At 43.9% G+C, this 26,696-nt stretch overlaps 1 protein-coding gene across 1 annotated transcript in view; it reads right to left on the bottom strand.

The window, feature by feature from the left end:
- LOC115163176 (voltage-dependent T-type calcium channel subunit alpha-1G-like) overlaps positions 1-26,696 on the bottom strand; it is a 214,295-nt gene that overhangs the window by 24,010 nt on the left and 163,589 nt on the right. Inside the window, exons 19-23 of the mRNA XM_029714847.1 lie at positions 23,684-23,868; positions 9,638-9,764; positions 8,869-8,994; positions 6,252-6,341; positions 3,571-3,763 (exon numbers count right to left, since the gene is read on the bottom strand). Of these exons, the coding sequence (XP_029570707.1) occupies positions 3,571-3,763; positions 6,252-6,341; positions 8,869-8,994; positions 9,638-9,764; positions 23,684-23,868 (721 nt within the window). The remainder of the gene's footprint in view (positions 1-3,570; positions 3,764-6,251; positions 6,342-8,868; positions 8,995-9,637; positions 9,765-23,683; positions 23,869-26,696) is intronic.

Below are 26,696 nucleotides of genomic sequence, written 5' to 3' on the forward strand. Positions count from 1 at the left end.
TAGAGGCTGTGGTAGAGTCTGAGCGTGGGTAGACAACCTAGAGGCTGTGGTAGAGTCTGAGCGTGGGTAGACGACCTAGAGGCTGTGGTAGAGTCTGAGCGTGGGTAGACAACCTAGAGGCTGTGGTAGAGTCTGAGCGTGGGTAGACAACCTAGAGGCTGTGGTAGAGTCTGAGCGTGGGTAGACGACCTAGAGGCTGTGGTAGAGTCTGAGCGTGGGTAGACAACCTAGAGGCTGTGGTAGAGTCTGAGCGTGGGTAGACAACCTAGAGGCTGTGGTAGAGTCTGAGCGTGGGTAGACGACCTAGAGGCTGTGGTAGAGTCTGAGCATGGGTAGACAACCTAGAGGGTGTGGTAGAGTGACAGGAACAGTGCTGTTGATAGTGGACGGTGGGTCACCGTGAAGACCAAGGAAACACAACAAATGACAGGAAAACGTCCACAAACGTCTATATCGGTCTGGATTGGATGAGAGAGAGTCAGGGGACGGGTGGGAGACGGGCACGGGATGGAACCCTACCTTCCGGGAACTTTGAACCCTGACCTCTGAACTACCATGGTGGGGGACACAAAGAACATGCTAGAATTAAAAATATATATTTTTTTAAAGAGGACCCAACTCGCTCCCGGAATCATCAGTACATATAGAAGAACAAGACCATGTTAATCAGAGAGAGGTGTGGAACGAGGGATGGGCGAAGATGGAGAGAGAGTGAGAGAAAGAGAAATAGGGGTGAAGTAAGAGCATGAAGGGGATAGTGCTGGGTCCAGGTCACACTTTAGTCTTCTCAACTTATTCGGAGTCCAGTGTGAGCTCCTGATACACTTGATAAAGGATTCAGGATTCAGGATTCAAGGACTCAGTTGGAGATTTTGTAAACAGTCGAACGCCTATTTTCAAATCCCAAATTCAAAATATCTGTGTCACAAATTATTGAAATACAAAAAGAGTCACTCTGGTGAAGTTAAACTCTTTCAGAAAAGTCAAGCAACCTCTACACCAGGAGAAAAACTCTTCCAAAAGCCTTGTGTCAACCAGAAAAGATAGCTATCGATTCTATAACCTGCCCATTCATAAAGGCCATACCTTTACTGTACATACCCTAACCCAGACATTCTCTCACTCTGTCAACATTTTTGCCATTTCAGTTACAACTGTGAGGAAAAGGTTTCCAAGCAACAGAAAAATAACAAGCTTGAGGTGACAGATTTAATAAACAAAAAACGGTCCAGATATTCAACCGGTGAGTAAAACTCTCAAAGCATAGATACACTATAAACAAACTAAAGATACACTATAAACAAACTAAAGATAAACTATATTTTAAAAAACGGAAGACAAACTATAAAAAACCTAAAGATAAAGTACAGAAAAATTAACTGAGAAAGAAACCAATGGATATGAGGGGTCTTAAATTAGGTGTCTGTACAGACACAGGAGTGAGAGGGCGTGAGAGAGCGACTGTGTGTGTTCGGTCTGTGTGAGTGACTGAATGTGTGAGAGAGGGTGTGAGTGACTGAATGTGTGAGAGAGGGTGTGAGTGACTGAATGTGTGTGTTCGGTCTGTGTGAGTGACTGAATATGTGAGAGAGGGTGTGAGTGACTGAATGTGTGAGAGAGGGTGTGTGTGACTGAATGTGTTCGGTCTGTGTGAGTGACTGAATGTGTGTGAGAGGGTGTGAGTGACTGAATGTGTGTGAGATCGGTGTGAGTGACTGAATGTGTGAGAGAGGGTGTGAGTGACTGAATGTGTGAGAGAGGGTGTGAGTGTCTGAATGTGTGTGTTCGGTCTGTGTGAGTGACTGAATGTGTGAGAGAGCGTGTGAGTGACTGAATGTGTGAGAGAGGGTGTGAGTGACTGAATGTGTGAGAGAGGGTGTGAGTGTCTGAATGTGTGAGAGAGGGTGTGAGTGACTGAATGTGTGAGAGAGGGTGTGAGTGACTGAATGTGTGAGAGAGGGTGTGAGTGACTGAATGTGTGTGTTCGGTCTGTGTGAGTGACTGAATGTGTGAGAGAGGGTGTGAGTGCCTGGATGTGTGAGAGAGGGTGTGAGTGACTGAATGTGTGAGAGAGTGTGTGAGTGACTGAATGTGTGTTCGGTCTGTGTGAGTGACTGAATGTGTGAGAGAGGGTGTGAGTGACTGAATGTGTGAGAGAGGGTGTGAGTGTCTGAATGTGTGAGAGAGGGTGTGAGTGACTGAATGTGTGAGAGAGGGTGTGAGTGACTGAATGTGTGAGAGAGGGTGTGAGTGACTGAATGTGTGAGAGAGGGTGTGAGTGACTAAATGTGTGTTCGGTCTGTGTGAGTGACGGAATGTGTGAGAGAGGGTGTGAGTGACTGAATGTGTGTGAGAGGGTGTGAGTGACTGAATGTGTGAGAGAGGGTGTGAGTGACTAAATGTGTGTTCGGTCTGTGTGAGTGACTGAATGTGTGAGAGAGGGTGTGAGTGACTGAATGTGTGAGAGAGGGTGTGAGTGACTGAATGTGTGTGAGAGGGTGTGAGTGACTGAATGCGTGAGAGAGGGTGTGAGTGACTGAATGTGTGAGAGAGGGTGTGAGTGACTGAATGTGTGTGTTCGGTCTGTGTGAGTGACTGAATGTGTGAAAGAGGGTGTGAGTACCTGGGAGAGTTAATGGTGACCACACCTCCAAGAGAAGCTCCATATCCATCTGTATTTCTCAAGAGTTGAACGAAAGTATTCCCACTGTCAACTACCATCAACATTTGATTACAAAATATCAAAATGATCTTACATTCATCCACCAAAAGTATCCCTAAAGCCAATACGGCTTCTGAAATAACCACTCTTTCTCATGTCCAATGTTTGGGGTTCGAAGGCAGTGGAATCACTATAGAGAGAGGCGTCTGGTAACCTGTTCCTGTACAGCTGGAGGGACGGTGGGGACAGATCTAGGATCAGCTGACCATCGTATAACCCTAACCCTTACTATATGGAGGAAGCCATTAGATCAGACCCTAGATTAGCATCTAGGTAGTTTGGTTTGTAGTTCTACCTACCCCTCCGGCTGTACTACAACTACATGCAGGAAAGGAGTTGGCATATAGAAGGGGGTGTTACCTTCCCCTCACCCCTTCCCCCCTCCCTCAATCTCTGGAAGTACCACATCATGCAAGTCCCGCCCACCAGTACTCACTAGGCATGCTCCAAGGGGGCGGTCTAAAGTATGCCCTCTACGATAGGCCAGGCAGGAAAAGGGGGCGGGGTGTCTATTCTACTAGACCAGCGCACCAACTCCGATCCTGGAGAGAGAGACTCGGGGTGCGTGGGCTTTTGTTCCAGCCCAGCACTAACACTTATCCAGGTTTTACAGAAGTAGCTCTCCGGGACCAGAATGGGTGACCACTGACCACCAGGCAACTAGCGGGGAGACTGCAGGGAGAAAATAGAAATAAAAAGGACTTCTACAGTAGAAATAGCAGCGACTTCAGGTCTAGCGCGTTCCCTCAATCGCTTGGCTTTGGTCAAATCAAACCGAATCAAACCAAAACAAGCAGGACTCAGAAAGATGTGGAAAGACTACCGACCAGCCATCTCCTTCTCCTTACTCCGTCTCTTTTTCTCCATCCGTTTCAGTCTCTTCTCCTCCCTGCGCTTGGCCTCCTCAGCCTCCTGGCTGCGACGACACTTGTGGAAGTTCTCCACCACCACACCCACGAACATGTTGAGCACGAAGAAGCTGACGATGAGCAGGAAGGAGATGAAGTAGAGGAGCATCCAGGGGTTGTGGTTCAGCTGCGGCTGGAGGGGGAGACACACGTTAACGAGCACTGGGGTGCCGTTCCAACTGCAAACGATGTGTGTGTGTGTGTGTGTGTGTGTGTGTGTGTGTGTGTGTGTGTGTGTGTGTGTGTGTGTGTGTGTGTGTGTCTATCCACATAGAGAAGAACACACAACCAGATGCCAGGACACCGTCACACACCTACCTATCCTGCTGCTCCAGTCAACACTTTAAATTGTAGATACGAATGCATAAATCCCTGCATGAATAATTCAGTTTATTTTTCAATACAAAACAGTATATCAGTAAAGCTATATGTATAAATAGACCCAGCTCCGTGGGCTGTACAGGGCATGTGGAAGAAGCAAGAGGAGTGTTGGATGTTTGTTGGATGTTGGACAGTAAGCAGCTTAGAGAAGATCAATGACAAGTTCCTAAAGCACAGACAGAAATGCTGACATAAAAATCAAGACTTCTCTGCCTCTGGCCAACCAAGCCTTTGTTCTACGGCTGCTACTGTATCGCTAGGGAACAGAGTGTGTGCGTGTGTGTATATGTGTGTGTGTGTGTGTGTCTGTGCGTGTGTGTGTATATGTGTGTGTGTGTCTATGCGTGTATGTGTATATGCGTGTGTGTGTGTGTGTGTGTGTGTGTGTGTGTGTGTGTGTGGGTGTGTGTGCGTGTGTGCGAGTGTGTGTATATATTTTCCTACGTTATCAGGACCACAATGTCCTGACAAGTCACCAGAATAGAAAATAAAAAGTCTGGACTTTTTTCATGTCCTGAATTTAAAAAAAAAATACTTTAGGCTTAAGTTAGGGTTAGGGTTAAGGTTTTTGGGTTAAGGCTGGGGTTAGGGTTAAGGTTTTGGGGTTAAGGCTGGGGTTAAGGTTAAGGTTTTGGGGTTAAGGCTGGGGTTAGGGTTAAGGTTTTGGGGTTAAGGCTGGGGTTAGGGTTAAGGTTTTGGGGTTAAGGCTGGGGTTAGGGTTAAGGTTTTGGGGTTAAGGCTGGGGTTAGTTAGGTGTTATGGAAAATAGGATTTTGAATGGGAATCCCTTTTTACTCCCCAAAAGGTCCTGAAGTGTGTGAGTGTACGTGTGTCTGTCTGTACATATTTTATTTGCATATTTTGCATAACTCATCTCATATGTATATACTGTATTCTGTCCTATTCTACTGTATCTTAGTCTATGTATTACTCATCTCATATGTATATACTGTATTCTATCCTATTCTACTGTATCTTAGTCTATGTATTACTCATCTCATATGTATATACTGTATTTTATACTATTCTACTGTATCTCAGTCTATGCATTACTCATTTCATATGTATATACTGTATTCTATTCTACTGTATCTTAGTCTATGTATTACTCGTCTCATATGTATATAATGTATTCTATTCTACTGTATCTTAGTCTATGTATTACTCATCTCATATGTATATAATGTATTCTATTCTACTGTATCTTAGTCTATGTATTACTCATCTCATATGTATATACTGTATTCTATACTTTTCTACTGTATCTTAGTCTATGTATTACTCATCTAATATGAATATACTGTATTCTATACTATCTACTGTATCTTAGTCTATGCTGCTCTGACATTGCTCATCCATATATTTATATATTCTTCATTCCATTCCTTTACTTAGATGTGTGTGTATTGTTGTGAAATTGTTGGATATTACTGTTAGATATTACTGCACTGTTAGAGCAGCATTTCACTACACCTGCAATAACATCTGTTAAACATGTATGTGACAAATAACCTTTGATTTAATTTGATTTGACATGTGTGAGAGCACAAAGAGAAAGGGGACTTGGGTTTGATCCTGATGAGTTAAGTCAGTGTGTGTTGATGCTACAGTGGTATTAGCATAGGAATTAATGAAACAAACAACGGCTTGTTTTGAGGGTGGCGTTTTATCTGATATTAAGACGAATGTATCTCTTATTCTTTTTAAATCATTACCGTATGTCTAACTAATCACTATGTGTGTTTATTTAATAAAAATACCTCCAAAAATAAAATGTTTTATCGTTCATTTCCTTGGGCCTCCTTTGCCGAAGTCTGATCGTGTTGGGGTTAGGAAACAAATTTGAAGATATTTACATACAAAGTCTAGAGCCCACCCCTTACCCAGATGAACAGTCATTGGTGTATTATTCTGTGGGTCAAAACGCGCATTCCACATGAACAGGTTGAAATTCCAGGCATTTTTTTCGAACAGCTTTTACACAAAAAGTTATTTTCATAATTTTCACAATTTCAGAGTGTTATTTCGATCTCCTAGTGTCGAATATCTTAAAATAAAAAATGCAAGATCACATTTTTTACTACATTTCCCCTTTAAGAAAAATGTAGCACTTTCGTATCTCTAGAATGTCTTACCTTCTGCAAGGATCAGTTAGATGGTTTCTTTGAACCTGTGTATATAAATTGGTCTCGTTTGTGTGTGTGTGTGTGTTTGTGTGTGTGTGTGTGTCTGTTGTATACCTGTTGGTCGACTCCCACTGCATCTAATCCATCATACATGATGTCAACCCAACCATCCTTAGAGGCCAGCACGAACAGAGACATCAGAGCCTGGAGAAGGAGAACATCATACATTTACGTCATTTAGCAGACACGCGTGTCCAGATTGACTTACAGGAGCAATTAGGTTTAAGTGCCTTGCTCAATTGTCAGATTTGTCACCTAATCGGCTCGGGATTCGAACCTTCCGGTTACTGGCCCAACGCTCCTAACCGCTAGGCTACCTACAGTAGGTTGTGATACCACCACAAGCATCGGTCACAAACAAGGTTTCCACAAGGGCAGTTTAGAAAGACAGTAGTGGAGATACAACCCTCTGTAAGTATTGTGAATGGTACCTGTGTCTGGTTGTATTGTGAATGGTACCTGTGTCTGGTTATATTGTGAATGGTACCTGTGTCTGGTTGTATTGTGAATGGTACCTATGTCTGGCTGTATTGTGAATGGTACCTGTGTCTGGTTGTATTGTGAATGGTACCTGTGTCTGGTTGTATTGTGAATGGTACCTGTGTCTGGTTATATTGTGAATGGTACCTGTGTCTGGTTGTATTGTGAATGGTACCTGTGTCTGGCTGTATTGTGAATGGTACCTGTGTCTGGTTGTATTGTGAATGGTACCTGTGTCTGGTTGTATTGTGAATGGTACCTGTGTCTGGTTGTATTGTGAATGGTACCTGTGTCTGGTTGTATTGTGAATGGTACCTGTGTCTGGTTGTATTGTGAATGGTACCTGTGTCTGGTTGTATTGTGAATGGTACCTGTGTCTGGTTGTATTGTGAATGGTACCTGTGTCTGGTTGTATTGTGAATGGTACCTGTGTCTGGCTGTATTGTGAATGGTACCTGTGTCTGGCTGTATTGTGAATGGTACCTGTGTCTGGTTGTATTGTGAATGGTACCTGTGTCTGGTTGTATTGTGAATGGTACCTGTGTCTGGTTGTATTGTGAATGGTACCTGTGTCTGGCTGTACTGTGAATGGTACCTGTGTCTGGTTGTATTGTGAATGGTACCTGTGTCTGGTTATATTGTGAATGGTACCTGTGTCTGGTTGTATTGTGAATGGTACCTGTGTCTGGCTGTATTGTGAATGGTACCTGTGTCTGGTTGTATTGTGAATGGTACCTGTATCTGGTTGTATTGTGAATGGTACCTGTGTCTGGTTATATTGTGAATGGTACCTGTGTCTGGTTGTATTGTGAATGGTACCTGTGTCTGGCTGTATTGTGAATGGTACCTGTGTCTGGTTGTATTGTGAATGGTACCTGTGTCTGGTTGTATTGTGAATGGTACCTGTGTCTGGTTGTATTGTGAATGGTACCTGTGTCTGGTTGTATTGTGAATGGTACCTGTGTCTGGTTGTATTGTGAATGGTACCTGTGTCTGGTTGTATTGTGAATGGTACCTGTGTCTGGTTGTATTGTGAATGGTACCTGTGTCTGGTTGTATTGTGAATGGTACCTGTGTCTGGCTGTATTGTGAATGGTACCTGTGTCTGGCTGTATTGTGAATGGTACCTGTGTCTGGTTGTATTGTGAATGGTACCTGTGTCTGGTTGTATTGTGAATGGTACCTGTGTCAGGTTGTATTGTGAATGGTACCTGTGTCTGGTTGTATTGTGAATGGTACCTGTGTCTGGTTGTATTGTGAATGGTACCTGTGTCAGGTTGTATTGTGAATGGTACCTGTGTCTGGTTGTATTGTGAATGGTACCTGTGTCAGGTTGTATTGTGAATGGTACCTGTGTCTGGTTGTATTGTGAATGGTACCTGTGTCAGGTTGTATTGTGAATGGTATCTGTGTCTGGTTGTATTGTGAATGGTACCTGTGTCTGGTTGTATTGTGAATGGTACCTGTGTCTGGTTGTATTGTGAATGGTACCTGTGTCAGGTTGTATTGTGAATGGTACCTGTGTCAGGTTGTATTGTGAATGGTACCTGTGTCTTGTTGTATTGTGAATGGTACCTGTGTCTGGTTGTATTGTGAATGGTACCTGTGTCAGGTTGTATTGTGAATGGTACCTGTGTCAGGTTGTATTGTGAATGGTACCTGTGTCTGGTTGTATTGTGAATGGTACCTGTGTCAGGTTGTATTGTGAATGGTACCTGTGTCAGGTTATATTGTGAATGGTACCTGTGTCAGGTTATATTGTGAATGGTACCTGTGTCTGGTTGTATTGTGAATGGTACCTGTGTCTGGCTGTATTGTGAATGGTACCTGGGTCTGGCTGTATTGTGAATGGTACCTGTGTCTGGTTGTATTGTGAATGGTACCTGTGTCTGGTTGTATTGTGAATGGTACCTGTGTCTGGTTGTATTGTGAATGGTACCTGTGTCTGGTTGTATTGTGAATGGTACCTGTGTCTGGTTGTATTGTGAATGGTACCTGTGTCTGGTTGTATTGTGAATGGTACCTGTGTCTGGTTGTATTGTGAATGGTACCTGTGTCAGGTTGTATTGTGAATGGTACCTGTGTCAGGTTGTATTGTGAATGGTACCTGTGTCTGGTTGTATTGTGAATGGTACCTGTGTCTGGTTGTATTGTGAATGGTACCTGTGTCTGGTTGTATTGTGAACGGTACCTGTGCCAGGTTGTCAAAGTTGTACTGCTGTCTGACCCACTTGTAGTTGGCCATCATGCAGTCTGACTTGTTAGTGACGTTTCTCACGTCCTCTCCCTGACACGCAAAGAACTTCCCCTTGAAGAGCTGGAGAGAACACACACACACACACACACACACACACACACACACACACACACACACACACACACACACACACACACACACACACACACACACACACACACACACACACACACACACACACACACCGTGGTCACACTAATGCCACCTTTATGGTAAATTCCAATTGGTCTTCAGGCCATATCCCATGAGAGGATTCCCTAGTGACCTTGCATGTCCTCTCGTGATTGGTGGCATGTAACTCATGCACACACACACATACACACAGGTGACATATTTTGTGACTTCAAGGACACACAGAACACTAAGTGTAAATTGGACAGTGGGCTAACGACCACATCTTATCCATCTATACGACTTGACAAGCAGAGTTGAGCCCTCACACCTGACTTATATCGTGAAAACCACCTGGAAGAGCACTTTTCTGCTGATGTACAACCTAAGAGCCCTGTCAGGGGGTGAATGGAGAAGAGGGTGCTTATGCGTAATGACATATTAGCCACTTGTCAGTTCCAACGTTGTCACTCTCAGGAGGAGAGATGGGTGTGTGGAAAGAGTCCAGAAGAGAAAGAAACATTTTCCCTGATATTGGTTGGTTGATATTGTTTCGGGAAAATGTATAATATGCCAGGCCCTCCGATCTCACCTGTACTCCCAGGATACCAAAGATGATGAAGAAGGCGCAGCAGATTACCACAATGTTCCCTATGGGCTTCAGAGATGACATCAGAGTCTCCACTACCAGCTTCAGACCTGGGGCCCTGCTGATCACACTGGACGAGAGAGACAGAAACACAATGTTAGACTCGGAAGACTGAGGAAGAGTGCAGGAGAGAGAGAGAGCAGGAGAGAGAGAGAGAGTTGTTAAGGTCAATTACAGAGCAGCCAGCCCAGATGGAGACGCCTGTGGCTCTCCCTTCCCCTCTTCCTTTCTCCTTCCTCCCTCCCCCTCTCCCCCTTCCCATTCTTCACCCCTCCCTCCTTTCTGTCACAGGGCATCAGTGACAGTCAATTGCCCTCATCACTCCAGTACCTCACCTGACCTCACCTCTCTCTCTTCACTGTCTCTCCACCATACTGTCTGTCTGTCTGTCTGTCTGTCTGTCTGTCTGTCTGTCTGTCTGTCTGTCTGTCTGTCTGTCTGTCTGTCTGTCTGTCTGTCTGTCTGTCTGCCTCTGCCTCTGCCTCTGCCTCTGCCTCTGCCTCTGCCTCTGCCTCTGCCTCTGCCTCTGTCTGTCTCTACTTGTTTTTGAACCTTTCTCAGTATATATCTGTAACTATCTAGCATGCTGAGCTCAGCTTTGTCTTCAGTCCATTTGTTCTTATGTTTGCAGTTCTTATTCGGGGAGCGAGGCGCAGGGAGTGAGAGGAAGTCAATAACTCATTAAGAGAAGGACTGAGACAGGATATATGGAGGATATGGGGATAAGGCTGAGACGTGGGCTGAATTAGACTAAATCAATAACACTGATATTTGCAAATATACATTATCTATGCATTCATCTATAGCTGGGTGAGAACAACCACATAGCATAATCCTAGCAAGTAAGGTACCTACCAGCAAAGTCAGTGTTAGTAGGAAAATATGATGGGGGGGGGGTATTTAACATTGTCATTTCAGACAATTTTGGAAGATGGGCAGGAACTCTGCTGTCCTAGCTTCAGGGGAATGCTGAGAAAAGAAGAGCTTTCACTGGCCTGAGTGGGAGCTGACCCCCGTAGGGGTGGGATGGCTACGACACCAGAAGGGGCAGAATGGAGTGCTCGGGTTGGAATGTATGGTTTGAGCATTAGCCTGACAATAGAGAGGGGCAGTTCCCCTTGCAACTCCATAGGCAAGAACTATGGTCTTGTAGTAGATAGGAGCTTCGAATGGAAGCCAGTGGAGGGTGAAGAGGAACAGGGTGACATAGGACAACTTGCGAAGGTTATGGCATTCTGGATAAGTTGCAGGGGTTTAATGGCACAAGCAAGGAGTTCAGCCAACAGAGAGTTGCAGTAGTCTGGACGGGAGATGACAAGAGCCTGGATAAGGACCTGCTCCGCTTCCTGTGTGAAGCGGCGTTGTACTCCACACATGACGTAGAGCATGAACCTGCAGCAGCGAGTCACTGCTTTGATGTTTGCAGAGAATGACAGGTTGTTTTGCAGGGTCAAGCCAAGGTTCTGTGAACTCTGGGAGGGGGACACCGTGGAGTTGTCAACCATTATGGAGAGGCCTTGGAGCAAGCAGGCCTTCATCAGGCGGAAGAGCAGCTTTGTCTTGTCAAGGTTGAGTTTGAAGTGGTGGGCCGAAATCCAAGCTGAGATATCAGCCATGAACACAGAGATGTGTGTTGGTGACTTGGTGTATAGAGAATTAAGAGGGGGCCTAGAACCCTGGGGGACACCAGTAGTGAGAACATGTGGTGCAGTCTCAGATCCTCTCATCAAATCAAATCAAATTGTAATTGTCACATCCCCCAAATAGAACAGGTGTAGAACTTACCGTGAAATGCTTACTTACAAGCCCTTAATCAACAATGCAGTTTTAAGAAAATAGAGTTAAGAAAAAACTTACTACATAAACATAAAAAAAGTGACACAATAAAATAATGAGGCTATATACAGGGGTTACCGGTACCGAGTCAACGTACGGGGGTATAGCTTAGTCAAGGTAATTTGTACATGTAGGTAGGGGTAAAGTGACTATGCATAGATAATAGATAAACATGGTGAAGCTAGATAAACATGGTGAAGCTCCAAAATTGCCCTCGCTAGAAGCCTGTGTTTCAGACATAAGGAAGTGGATGGCTGCAAACTTTCTACTTTTAAACTCGGACAAAACAGAGATGCTTGTTCTAGGTCCCAAGAAACAAAGAGATCTTCTCTTCAATCTGACAATTAATCTGGATGGTTGTACAGTCGTCGCAAATAAAACTGGGAAGGACCTCGGTGTTACTCTGGACCATGATCTCTCTTTTGAGGAAGATATCTAGACTGTTTCAAGGACAGCTTTTTTCTATCTACGTAAAATTGCAAAAATCAGAAACTTTCTGTCCAAAAATGACGCAGAAAAATTAATCCATGCTTTTGTTACTTCTAGGCTGGACTACTGCAATGCTCTACTTTCCGGCTACCCGGATAAAGCACTAAACAAACTTCAGTTAGTGCTAAATACGGCTGCTAGAATCCTGACTAGAACCAAAAAATTTGATCATATTACTCCAGTGCTAGCCTCCCTACACTGGCTTCCTGTTAAGGCAAGGGCTGATTTCAAGGTTTTACTGCTAACCTACAAAGCATTACATGGGCTTGCTCCTACCTATCTTTCCGATTTGGTCCTGCCGTACATACCTACACGTACGCTACGGTCACAAGACGCAGGCCTCCTAATTGTCCCTAGAATTTCTAAGCAAACGGCTGGAGGTAGGGCTTTCTCCTATAGAGCTCCATTTTTATGGAATAGTCTGCCTACCCATGTGAGAGACGCAGACTCAGTCTCAACCTTTAAGTCTTTACTGAAGACTTATCTCTTCAGTAGGTCCTATGATTAAGTGTAGTCTGGCCCAGGAGTGTGAAGGTGAACGGAAAGGCTGGAGCAACGAACCGCCCTTGCTGTCTCTGCCTTGCCGGTTCCCCTCTTTCCACTGGGATTCTCTGCCTCTAACCCTATTACAGGGGCTGAGTCACTGACTTACTGGTGTTCTTCCATGCCGTCCATGGGAGGGGTGCGTCACTTGAGTGGGTTGAGTCACTGACGTGGTCTTCCTGTCTGGGTTGGCGCCCCCCCTTGGGTTGTGCCATGGCGGAGATTTTTGTGGGCTATACTCGGCCTTGTCTTCGGACGGTAAGTTGGTGGTTGTAGACATCCCTCTAGTGGTGTGGGGGCTGTGCTTTGGCAAAGTGGGTGGGGTTATATCCTGCCTGTTTGGCCCTGTCCGGGGGTATCATCGGATGGGGCCACAGTGTCTTCTGACCCCTCCTGTCTCAGCCTCCAGTATTTATGCTGCAGTAGTTTATGTGCCGGGGGGCTAGGGTCAGTCTGTTTCATCTGGAGTATTCTCTTGTCTTATCCGGTGTCCTGTGTGAATTTAAATATGCTCTCTCTAATTCTCTCTTTCTCTCTTTCTTTCTTTCTCTCGGAGGACCTGAGCCCTAGGACCATGCCTCGGGACTACCTGGCATGATGACTCCTTGCTGTCCCCAGTCCACCTGGCCATGCTGCTGCTCCAGTTTCAACTGTTCTGCCTGCGGCTACGGAACCCTGACCTGTTCACCGGACATGCTTGTTGCACCCTCGACAACTACAATGATTATTATTATTTGACCATGCTGGTCATTTATGAACATTTTAACATCTTGACCATGTTCTGTTATAATATCCACCCGGCACAGCCAGAAGAGGACTGGCCACCCCTCATAGCCTGGTTCCTCTCTAGGTTTCTTCCTAGGTTTTTGGCCTTTCTAGGGAGTTTTTCCTAGGGAGTTTTTCCTAGCCACCGTGCCTCTTTCACATGCATTGCTTGCTGTTTGGTTTTTTAAGCTGGGTTTCTGTACAGCACTTTGAGATTTCAGCTGATATACGAAGGGCTATATAAATACATTTGATTTGATTTGATTTGATTTGAAATAATAAACAGCGAGTAGCAGCAGTGTAAAAACATTGTCAACTTTCTTTTGCAGACTCAGATCTAGATGCAATCCAAGAGTGTGCAGAGCCTGAGAACCCAGCCCTGAGAGGGTGGAGAGGAGGATCTGATGGTTAATGGTGTCGAAGGCAGTGGATAGGAGGATGAGAACAGAAGAGAGAGTGTCAGCTTTTGCAGGGCTGAGAGCCTCCGTGATGCAGAGGAGAGTGCTCTGACTGGTTATGGTCAAGAAGATGGTTCTGAGAGAGATAACGAGAGAGTTGGCCAGAGATCAGGGTCAGAGGTCAGGGGCACGCTCAAGTGTTTTGGAAAGAAAACAAAGATGGAATACTGTTCTGTAGTTGTTGACGTCAGAGGGGTCGAGTGTTGGTTTCTTGAGGAGGGGAGCGACTTTGGCCATCTTGAAGTCAAAACGGATGCAGCCATTTGTCAGGGATGGGTGGATGATGGAAGTGAGGAATGGGAGAAGGTCTCCAGAGATGGTCTGGAGAAGGGAGGAGGGGTGGGTTCAATAGGGGCAGGTCACCGGGCAGCGAGACATCACTAGCCAAAGCATTTCATCTGGAGAGAGAGAGGGGAGAAATAGGTCAAGGCATAGTGTAGTTCTGTGTGAGTGGGACCAGTGGACTCAAGGAGTGGATATCGTCACACTTCTTTTTAAAGTGGTGGAGGATTAAGATAGCCTAGCAATTAATAAGAGCGTTGGGCCAGTAACCGAAAGGTTGCTGAATAGAATCCCCCAGGCCGACAAGGTGAAAATCTGTCAATGTGCTAATTGCTCCTGTAAATTGCTCTGAATAAGACCGTCTACTAAATTACTAAACTGTAACTGTGAGAGAAGGTGGCAAAGAGTTTGAAATATAGAGTGATAGAAAGTGACTTTAGCAGAGGAATAGAAGGTAGAGAGGAGGGAGTGAAAGGATGATAGGTCCTCTGGAAGTTTAGTTTTCTTCCATTTTCACTCAGTTGCCCTCAGCCCTGTTCTGTAAGCTCAGCCACAGAGCAGGAGGGGAGGGCTTAGCTGGCCTGTAGGAAAGGGGACAGGAGACAGGTGGGAGAAGGATTTAGCACAAGGTAGTGATGATAAGATAGAAGAGGAGAGAACAGTTGGAGAGAGAGAACGAAGATTCTGATGGCGCATGACCATCTGAGTGGCTAGGGTTGGGGAAGAGAGGGAGAGAAAAGGAAAGAAAGCATTGATCAGAGACCTGGAATGGGGTTGCAATGAGATTAGTAGGCGAACAGCCTCTAGTGAAGATGAGGTCAAGCGCCCTGCCTGCCTTGTGAGTGGGAGGAGACTGGGAAAAGGTCAAAAGAGGAAAGGAGTGGAAGGAAATGAATCAAAGGCAGGCGTGGAGAGATGGAAGTCATCCAGTACTCTCCAAGGGCACCGGGTGGGCGATAGGAACAGACTGATCTCTTCTTGTGTAACAAATTTGTGAGAACCAGAAATGTAATTCACCACCTACAGTGAAGAGAGAGAGGTGAGGAAATGTCAGGTGAGGAGGTACTGGGGGGATGAGGGCAATTGACTGTCACTGATGCCTTGTGAAGAAGGGGAAGGGGGAGAGGGGGAGGGAGGAAGGAGAAACGAAGGGGAAGAGGGGGAGGGAGAGCCACAGGCGTCGCCATCTGGGCTGGCTGCTCTGTAATTGACCTAAACAACTCTCTCTCTGTCTCTCTCTCTCTCTCTCTCTCTCTCTCTCCCTCTCTTCCTGTGTGGTATATACTGTATAACTATGTATCATCTGAAACATTATGTATTATTATTATTATTATCATTATTATTATCTCCTCCACAACAATAAGAGGAGATTGTGTTTGAGAGAAAGTGAAAACGGTAAAGCGAGAAAGTCACGAACGCGAGAGAGAGGGAGGAAACACGAGAGGTCAGCGAGTTCACAGAGGATAGGTGCTTGTTATGGAGAGCCAAGTATTTTATGGCAAGGACATACACCGAATGAGGCACTTTCCATAATATCTATTCATACATGGCGAGAGAGAGAGGGAAAAAGTGAGAGGGAGAGAAAAGAGAGATGCTTCTCCATAATGTTTGGAGGCTGTTTTAATTTAATTAATGAGGCATGCTGTCACAGGGCAAAGGGTTACGAGGATAGAATTTTCCAGATAATTACATCGTCTACGGCAGGGCTAGGACACCCTGGTCCTGGACTGCCGCTGGCACTTCACGTCTATGATTTAACCATCCTGGAAGAACAGGTGTGTTGAATTTAGGCAATCACTGAACTGATCAGCATTTAACTACACCCGCAATAACATCAGTTAAATATGTGAATTGTTTAATTTGATTTGGTCAGGTGTGCTGCATAGTTGGAACAAAATCCTGCAGTACCTGTGACACTCCATAGAAAATGGAGTGTATTGAAAACACACTTGTATAGAAAACACTCTAAAGTTTCCAAAACTGTTAAAATAATGTCTGTGAGTATAACAGAACTGATATGGCAGGTGATAACCCGAGGACAATCCGTCCAGAGTTTTTTTTTCAGCTCACCTCTGATTACAATGGCTGGGAATGGGAATATAAAAGGAAGTCCTCCCAGATTGCAGTTCCTAGGGCTTCCACTAGATGTCAACAGTCTTTAGATAGAGTTTCAAGCTTGTTTTTTGAAAAATTAGCTAGAATTTGTAGTTTTTCTAAGTGGCTCCCATTTTGGCTATTCCTGTGAGTGCGCATACTTCGTTATTTATCTCCAGTAATGGTCTACGGTATTCTCCGTCTTAAATTTTTATCATTTACTTACACAATTGGGTACCTGAGGATTGATTAGGAACATTGTTTGACTTGTTTAGAAGAAGTTTATTGGTAACTTATGGGATTCATTTTGTATGCATTTTGAACGAGGGAAACCGGTGGATTACTGAGTCAAGCGCGCCATTGAAACATACTTTTTTGGGATATAAAGAAGGACTTTATCGAACAAAAGGACCATTTGTTATGTAGCTGGGACCCTTGTGATTGCAAACTCGATGAAGATCTTCAAAGGTAAGTGATTTATTTTATCGCTATTTCTGACTTTTGTGCTGCTTGGATGAAAAATGTATGTTATGCTTTTGTGTGCAGGGCGCTGTCCTCAGATAATCGCATGGTGTGCTTTCGCCGTAAAGCCTTTTTGAAATCTGACAAAGCGGCTGGATTAACAAGAGGGTAAGCTTTTAAATGATGTATGACACTTGTATTTTCATGAATGTTTAATATTACAATTTCTGTCATTTGAATTTGGCGCTCTGAGGTTTCACTGGATGTTGGCCAGGTGGGACGGTAGCGTCCCAATGATCCGCAAGAAATTTTAACCAGGCAAGTCAGTTAAGAACAAATTCTTATCTACAATGACAGCCTACCCAGGACGACGCTGCACCGCCCTATGGGACTCCCAATCATGGCCGGATGTGATACAGCCTGGATTCGAACCAGGGACTGTAGTGACACCTCTTGCACTGAGATGTAGTGCATTAGACCACTGTGATACAGCCTGGATTTGAACCAGGGTCTTGCACTGAGATGCAGTGCCTCAGACCGATGTGATACAGCCTGGATTCGAACCATGGACTGTAGTGACACCTCTTGCACTGAGGTGCAGGGCCTTAGACCACTGTGAAACAGCCTGGATTCAAACCAGAGATGGTAGCAACATCTCTTGCACTGAGATGCAGGGCCTCAGACCGTTGTGATACAGCCTGGATTCAAAGCAGGGACTGTAGCGACACCTCTTGCACTGAGATGCAGTGCCTTAGACTGCTACGCAACTCAGGAGCCCCTGGGGGACTAGTAAGTAAATGTATCCACTCACTACAGTAAGTTGCTCTGGATAAGGTTTTATTATTCAAGGTTTTACTGCTAACCTACAAAGCATTACATGGGCTTGCTCCTACCTATCTTTCCGATTTGGTCCTGCCGTACATACCTACACGTACGCTACGGTCACAAGACGCAGGCCTCCTAATTGTCCCTAGAATTTCTAAGCAAACGGCTGGAGGTAGGGCTTTCTCCTATAGAGCTCCATTTTTATGGAATGGTCTGCCTACCCATGTGAGAGACGCAGACTCAGTCTCAACCTTTAAGTCTTTACTGAAGACTCATCTCTTCAGTAGGTCCTATGATTAAGTGTAGTCTGGCCCAGGAGTGTGAAGGTGAACGGAAAGGCTGGAGCAACGAACCGCCCTTGCTGTCTCTGCCTTGCCGGTTCCCCTCTTTCCACTGGGATTCTCTGCCTCTAACCCTATTACAGGGGCTGAGTCACTGGCTTACTGGTGTTCTTCCATGCCGTCCATGGGAGGGGTGCGTCACTGGAGTGGGTTGAGTCACTGACGTGGTCTTCCTGTCTGGGTTGGCGCCCCCCCTTGGGTTGTGCCATGGCGGAGATCTTTGTGGGCTATACTCTGCCTTGTCTTGGGACGGTAAGTTGGTGGTTGTAGACATCCCTCTAGTGGTGTGGGGGCTGTGCTTTGGCAAAGTTGGTGGGGTTATATCCTGCCTGTTTGGCCCTGTCCGGGGGTATCATCGGATGGGGCCACAGTGTCTTCTGATCCCTCCTGTCTCAGCCTCCAGTATTTATGCTGCAGTAGTTTATGTGTCGGGGGCTAGGGTCAGTCTGTTACATCTGGAGTATGTCTCTTGTCTTATCCGGTGTCCTGTGTGAATTTATATATGCTCTCTCTAATTCTCTCTTTCTCTCTTTCTTTCTTTCTCTCGGAGGACCTGAGCCCTAGGACCATGCCTCAGGACTACCTGGCATGATGACTCCATGCTGTCCCCAGTCCACCTGGCCATGCTGCTGCTCCAGTTTCAACTGTTCTGCCTGCGGCTATGGAACCCTGACCTGTTCACCGGACGTGCTTGTTGCACCCTCGACAACTACTATGATTATTATTATTTGACCATGCTGGTCATTTATGAACATTTTAACATCTTGACCATGTTCTGTTATGATATCCACCCGGCACAGCCAGAAGAGGACTGGCCACCCCTCATAGCCTGGTTCCTCTCTAGGTTTCTTCCTAGGTTTTTTGCCTTTCTAGGGAGTTTTTCCTAGGGAGTTTTTCATAGCCACCGTGCTTCTTTCACATGCATTGCTTGCTGTTTGGGGTATTAGGCTGGGTTTCTGTACAGCACGTTGAGATTTCAGCTGATGCACGAAGGGCTATACAAATAAATTTGATTTGATTTGATGAGAGCGTCTGCTAAATGACTAACATGTTGTCTTTCCTTTCATACCATCTTTAGCGTATGCAGAGTGTTAGAACTGAGCTGAACTGAGTTGAACTGAGCTGAACTGAGCAGAACTGAGTTAAAATATATATATGTATATATATATATTTCACCTTTATTTAACCAGGTAGGCTAGTTGAGAACAAGTTCTCATTTACAAGTTTGATGAATGTATGAAATGAAGACATGAAAAAGAGGAGTTAAACTCTGTGAGGAGTTAGATGAACAGAAACTCTTCCTCTGCCTGTAATGTCACATCAGACTGAGAGGTATATCATGTGTATGTGTGTGTGTGTGTGTGTGTGTGTGTGTGTGTGTGTGTGTGTGAACCATACACACTCCAGTGCTTCAGGGGAAAACACAGACAGACTCATGTTTAATTCACCCACTCTTCTCTTTTCCTGTCCTGAAACTAAAGCCTCTGAACTGACAAACTGAAAAACACACAAATAAATCACACAAGTATTATTTTGTCCAATTCTCTGGTGTGCCGAGGATTGAACCCTCCAGATAATTACATAATCTACAGGGTGAGGGGTCATGTTTTGTGATATATTTTTTATGTGATAAAACATTGATCTGCTTTTTAGCTATTAATGCCACAGTGCTTTGTAAAGCTTTGATATTCTCCATTATTTTAATTTAGTCCTATGAGATTCCTGCCACACAAGCTCAGTTCAGAATCCATGTTATGAGTATCTCTAGGGTTTCCACATATACAGTGCAGTGCTGTATACAGTAAGCCCTCGTTTTCAGAGCTTTGCTTGATCAGAAGTTTACTTTCCTGTCAAACTAACTGATCTTTCTCTGAGACGACCTTCAGTACAGCACAGACTCCCAGACCAGCATACTAATATTGTGGCATTTTCATGCTCCTCTCCTCTCCTCTCCTCTCCTCTCCTCTCCTCTCCTCTCCTCTCCTCTCCTCTTCTCTTCTCTTCTCTGCTGCCCTCCCCTCCCCTCTTCTACTACCTTCTTCTCGCCTCTCTTCTTCTTTCGTCTGAGTATCAGGGTTTGAAAGCTAATTAATACCCTCAAAGGATAAATTATTAATGTAATATTTCCTGATCAGAGCGATAATCTGTAGTGTTTGTAGGTGGGAGGAGAGAACACCAGCTCAGCATTTCTCTCTCTCCCTCTCTTTATCTATTCCCCGTTCACACAATTTCTTTTAGTTTTTTTGGTATATAGTGCCAAATAAGGGTTATTTGGCTTGTAAACATAGCAGAAACCTTTTTGGTGCTACTGTTCATATCACTTTTTTTGTGGGGGGGGGGGGGGGGGGTTTACAAAGAACCATGGTCATGAGGTTCTAAATGGAACCTGCATGGTGCAATAAAGAACCCTTTCCTAAGGTTCTATAAATATCCATGAATAAAAGGTTCTATAGGGAAAAAAGTATTTGATCCCCTGCTGATTTTGAACGTTTGCCCACTGACAAAGAAATGATCAGTCTATAATTTTAATGGTAGGTTTATTTGAACAGTGAGAGACAGAATAACAACAAAAAAATCCAGAAAAACACATGTCAAAAATGTTCGAAAATGATTTGCATTTTAAATGAGGGAAATAAGTATTTGACCCCTCTGCAAAACCTGACTTAGTACTTGGTGGCAAAACCCTTGTTGGCAATCACAGAGGTCAGACGTTTCTTGTAGTTGGCCACCAGGTTTGCACACATCTCAGGAGGGATGTTGTCCCACTCCTCCTTGCAGATCTTCTCCAAGTCATTAAGGTTTCGAGGCTGACGTTTGCCAACTCGAACCTTCAGCTCCCTCCACAGACTTTCTATGGGATTAAGGTCTGGAGACTGGCTAGGCCACTCCAGGACCTTAATGTGCTTCTTCTTGAGCCACTCCTTTGTTGCCTTGGCCATGTGTTTTGGGTCATTGTCATGCTGGAATACCCATCCACGACCCATTTTCAATGCCCTGGCTGAGGGAAGGAGGTTCTCACCCAAGATTTGATGGTACATGGCCCCGTCCATCGTCCCTTTGATGCGGTGAAGTTGTCCTGTCCCCTTAGCAGAAAAACACCGCCAAAGCTTAATGTTTCCACCTCCATGGTTGACGGTGGGGATGGTGTTCTTGGGGTCATAGGCAGCATTCCACCTCCTCCAAACACGGCGAGTTGAGTTGATGCCAAAGAGCTCCATTTTGGTCTCATCTGACCACAACACTTTCACCCAGTTGTCCTCTGAATCATTCAGATGTTCATTGGCAAACTTCAGACAGGCATGTATATGTGCTTTCTTGAGCAGGGGGACCTTGCGGGCGCAGCAGGATTTCAGTCCTTCACGGCGTATTGTGTTACCAATCGTTTTCTTGGTGACTATGGTCCCAGCTGCCTTGAGATCATTGACAAGATCCTCCCGTGTAGTTTTGGGCTGATTCCTCCCCGTTCTCATGATCATTGCAACTGCACGAGGTGAGATCTTGCATGGAGCCCCAGGCCGAGGGAGATTGACAGTTCTTTTGTGTTTCTTCCATTTGCGAATAATCGCACCAACTCTTGTCACCTTCTCACCAAGCTGCTTGGCGATGATCTTGTAGCCCATTCCAGCCTTGTGTAGGTCTACAATCTTGTCCCTGACATCCTTGGAGAGCTCTTTGGTCTTGGCTATGCTGGAGAGTTTGGAATCTGAATGATTGATTGCTTCTGTGGACAGGTGTCTTTTATACAGGTAACAAACAGAGATTAGGAGCACTCCCTTAAAGAGTGTGCTCCTAATCTCAGCTCCTTACCTGTATAAAAGACACCTTGGAGCCAGAAATCTTTCTGATTGAGAGGAGGTCAAATACTTATTTCCCTCATTAAAATGCAAATCAATTGATAATATTTTTGACATGCGTTTTTCTGGATTTTTGTTGTTATTCTGCCTCTCACTGTTCAAATAAACCTACCATTAAAATTATAGACTGATCATTTCTTTGTCAGTGGGCAAACGTACAAAATCAGCAGGGGATCAAATACTTTTTTCCCTCACTGTAGCACCAACAAAAGGGTTCCGCTATGGTTACAACCCTTTATGGAGAATGGTTCTATAAAGACATGTCGTTAATCTGGTTCTTTGCAGATCCGTTTGAAGACCCATAGATGTTTTTTTTCTTCTGATTAGCCATATAATATGTTTTTTAAAATCAATAGGTGTTATTATTGTGTTAATTGACAAGTTGAATCTAGTGAACTACCTCTGGAACAGCTGGAGGGGTTTATGTACTGTCTATGGTATGTATGTACTGTCTATTGGGTTTATGTACTGTCTATGGTATGTATGTACTGTCTATTGGGTTTATGTACTGAAAGAAAGAGAGAGACATCAAGGGAGGAGGAGAACACTAACAAAAGGGTTCCTCAAGGGTTTGGGAAGGCTAATGGTTCTATATGGAACCGTAATGATTCAAAGAACCTTTTGAGCTCTTCAATGGTTCTTTACATTTCACAAAAGGGTTCTTTGCTCTTTTAGTGATAATTGCAATGTAGGGGAGGTTTGCTCTCAGCTCTATTTGTGCAGCTGTGAGTGAGAGCCTCATTCCAGTTTATTTAATCTGTTGTGTCATGCTATTACATGTTATATATAACTATGGCTGGTGATGATGTCTAGTGAAAGACTCATATATGGCCTCGTGTCATTTAAGAAGTGTTGTCTAAATCAGTCAGAGGTTCTCATAAACCCCCTAGACAGTACATAAACCCCCTAGACAGTACATAAACCCCATAGACGGTACATAAACCCCATAGACAGTACATAAACCCCATAGACAGTACATAAACCCCATAGACAGTACATAAACCCCATAGACAGTACATCAACCCCATAGACAGTACATAAACCCACATCAGCTGTACAAACTATATCAAAGAAAATGACTTGGACTTTTGATTTATGTTCATCTGATGGGTTTTTATTGCTGGGGACAAACACAGACATGTGCACACACACACACACACACACACACACACACACACACACACACACACACACACACACACACACACACACACACACACACACACACATATCAAACAGAAGATAAAAGCAATCCTATTCTGAAGACAGGAATAGTAGATTCCATTTCATTAAAGGTCAGGGGTCATAGTTGAGAGGGGTCAGGTAGGAGATTGAAGTGGTTATCCACAGCGTTTTGTGGGTAAATCGGGCAGGAAAAATTCCTATTAGATTTTTGTGCTTTCCTGAGATGCTAATAAATATTTGAGTGCAGGTCGGTAGAGCTTCACGAGAGGAGAGACAAGAGGCAAGAGAAGAACAAACACACGCGCACACACTGAGCCGCATGACAACAAACACACAGACAGGCCATGTATCATACAGACATCTGAGAGAAAAATGTAACTTATCAGAAACATTGTTGAGTCTTCCCTTACACACACACACACACACACACACACACACACACACACACACACACACACACACACACACACACACACACACACACACACACACACTCACACACACACCAACATGCCCAACACACACACTACTCTTCTGCGCCTCATGAACCATTCTCCGAGAATGAAGACGCCGATAGAGAAAGTCAAGAAATTGTTTTCCCATTTTAAAGTGAGTTCCCTTATTCCATGGTTAAAACCCACACACTAACATTCACGTACATGCTGTAAGTAGCTTCAGCTGTTCCAGGCCTCCCTAGTGGGAGATATGGGACGTTGGTACAGTACACTGGAAGTGGGGAAAGTCACACTAAGTCTGGTAGATGTACTGTGTTGGAAAAATATATATTAGTGGAATAGTGAGGAGGCCTGCACGTGTGTGTGTTCCAATGCATGTGTGTGCGTATATAAAACTCACCGTAGTGGCCTGAGTGTCCGTAGCAGGCGCAGCACCCGGAGCATACCCAGTATCTTGGGGCTGCTGTTGGACACCAATGAGACAAGGATGTCTATAGCTGAGATCATCACCAACAACCCGTCTAGAAGGTTCCAGCTACTCCTCAGGTAGGCCTTATCACCAAACAACCAGCCCAGCGCAGCCACCTGATAATAATCACAGACACTGGCATTAAAGCCATATAGTCTACACACTTACATTCACATACAAACAGGTAAACAATAAAGACAACAATACAAACACATATAGTAAAAGCAAATGAATAAATGATGTCATCAGTACCAATTTACTGAACATCACTGATAAAATATAGAAACTGGAATTACAACACTAGATCACAGGGTTGGTTAACGCTGGACACTCCACGTGTATCCACAGAGTTCGGCCTCTTCCTACCAGACCCCTGTCATGTGGAATAATCTCCAAGTAACCTTTCATTTGGATGTGTTGTTGTCTCTCGGTCAGTTTAGGAGAAAGGTATTTTTATATTTATAAATGTGTTTGTTTTGTTTGATTGTTTATTGTGTATATAATATTTGCTATTTAATTTTGTGTTTTACATTGTGTATAATTTTATTTTCTGCATTGTTTCCAGGGCACATTTGGAAATGAGACCTAGGTCTCAATGTGTTTTTCCCAGGTTAAATAAATAACAAAAAATATGCTGAGCTCGGTTTGTTGTTTTGAAAAACTTTTTTAGTTGAAGAAAAGTTTGTTTACTAGCCTACCTGTTTAATTTGGATCCCGCGAAGCGATTAGCCTCAGTTACTGGAACCACTGCTATCTGTCCTGGGATACTGCCAAACCCTGAAGTCTGGAGAGATGTTGCTTGGCACGGTAGGTAGACTAGCTGCTAGCTATCAAGCTTGCCAGGTTTCTTTGACAGTTTTGAACACAGCCTGCAACATGTTTTATTTATTTATTTATTTATACACATTGCATGCATCTACAATCGCATTTGCGTAGCGTACAGTTGAGAATATGTTTTTAGGATTTCCACACGTGTAAATGTTTTAAGCAGGGTGTGGAAAATTTTTGGCCTTTTATAAAATATTTTCTACATTAGCAGAATATGTTTTATTACCACACAAATGGCCAAATGCTCTCCACTGTGTAGCTGTCTATTCAGATAGGATGCTATTTTTTTTTGCATATTTCTAATAATTTGTTTCAGCATTATTATTATTGTTTTTATTACATACATTTTCATAACCAAAACCCTGGTCTTGTAATATGCATACAATGCATTCGGAAAATATTCAGACCACTTGACTTTTTCCACATTTTGTTACAGTACGTTACAGTGTTTTTAAACTTGGATTAAAAAAAATGTTTCTCATCAATCTACATGCAATATCCCATAAAGAGAAAGCAAGAACATGTTTATAACGTTTTTGCAAATTTATAAAATAAAAAATAAATTATTATCACATTTACATACAGTCAGTATTCAGACGCTTTAATCTGGTTACTACTCCTACCCAGTAACTAGAATATGCATATATATCCTTATTAGATATGGATAGAAAACACCCTAAAGTTTCTAAAACTGTTTGAATGGTGTCTGTGAGTATAACAGAACTCATATGGCAGGCAAAAACCTGAGAGATTCCTTTACAGGAAGTGGCCTGTCTGACTATTTATTGGTTTTCTTTGACATCTCTTTCCAAAACAAAGGATCTCTGCGGTAACGTGACACTTCCCACGGCTCCCATAGGCTCTCAGAGCCCGGGAAAATGCTGAATGTCGTCATTGCAGCCCCAGGCTGAAACACATGATCGCCTTTGTCAAGTGGCCGATCAGTAGACAATGGGCATTAGGCGCGTGCACTGGCCTCCCCCGTTTTTCTTTTTTTCCCTCTATTTAGCTAAACGCATATTCCCGGTCGGAATATTATCGCTTTTTTACGAGATAAATTGCATAAAAATTGATTTTAAACAGCGGTTGACATGCTTCGAAGTACGGTAATGGAATATTTAGACATTTTTTGTCACGAAATGCGCCATGCTCGTGACCCTTATTTACCATTTCGGATAGTGTCGTGAACGCACGAACAAAACGCCGCTGTTTGGATATAACGATGGATTATTTGGGACTAAACCAACATTTGTTATTGAAGTAGAAGTCCTGGGAGTGCATTCTGACGAAAAACGGGAAAGGTAATAACATTTTTGTTATAGTAAATCTGATTTTGGTGAAGGCTAAACTTGCTGGGTGTCTAAATAGCTAGCCCTGTGATGCCGGGCTATGTACTTAGAATATTGCAAAATGTGCTTTCACCAAAAAGCGATTTTAAAATCGGACATATCGAGTGCATAGAGGAGTTCTGTATCAATAATTCTTAAAATAATTGATATGCTTTTTTAGTAAATTGTTAGTAAATTCCCCAGAAGTTTGCGGGGGGTATGCTAGTTCTGAACGTCACATGCTAATGTAAAAAGCTGGTTTTTGATATATATATGAACTTGATTGAACAAAACATGCATGTATTGTATAACATAATGTCCTAGGTGTGTCATCTGATGAAGATCATCAAAGGTTAGTGCTGCATTTAGCTGTCTTCTGGGTTTTTGTGACATTATATGCTAGCTTGAAAAATGGGTGTCTGATTATTTCTGGCTGGGTACTCTGCTGACATAATCTAATGTTTTGCTTTCGTTGTAAAGCCTTTTTGAAATCGGACAGTGTGGTTAGATTAACGAGAGTCTTGTCTTTAAATAGCTGTAAAATAGTCATATGTTTGAGAAATTGAAGTAATAGCATTTCTAAGGTATTTGAAAATTGCGCCACAGGATTCAACTGGCTGTTACGTAGGTGGGACGATTTGGTGCCACCTAGCCCAGAGAGGTTAGGCATGCTGCAAGGAGGCATGAGGACTGCAGATGTGGCCACGGCAATAAATTGCAATGTCCGTACTGTGAGACGGCTAAGACAGCGCTACAGGGAGACAGGACGGACAGCTGATCATCCTCGC

The sequence above is a fragment of the Salmo trutta genome, chromosome 2, assembly GCF_901001165.1.
Source record: "Salmo trutta chromosome 2, fSalTru1.1, whole genome shotgun sequence".
NCBI classification, from domain to species: domain Eukaryota; kingdom Metazoa; phylum Chordata; class Actinopteri; order Salmoniformes; family Salmonidae; genus Salmo; species Salmo trutta.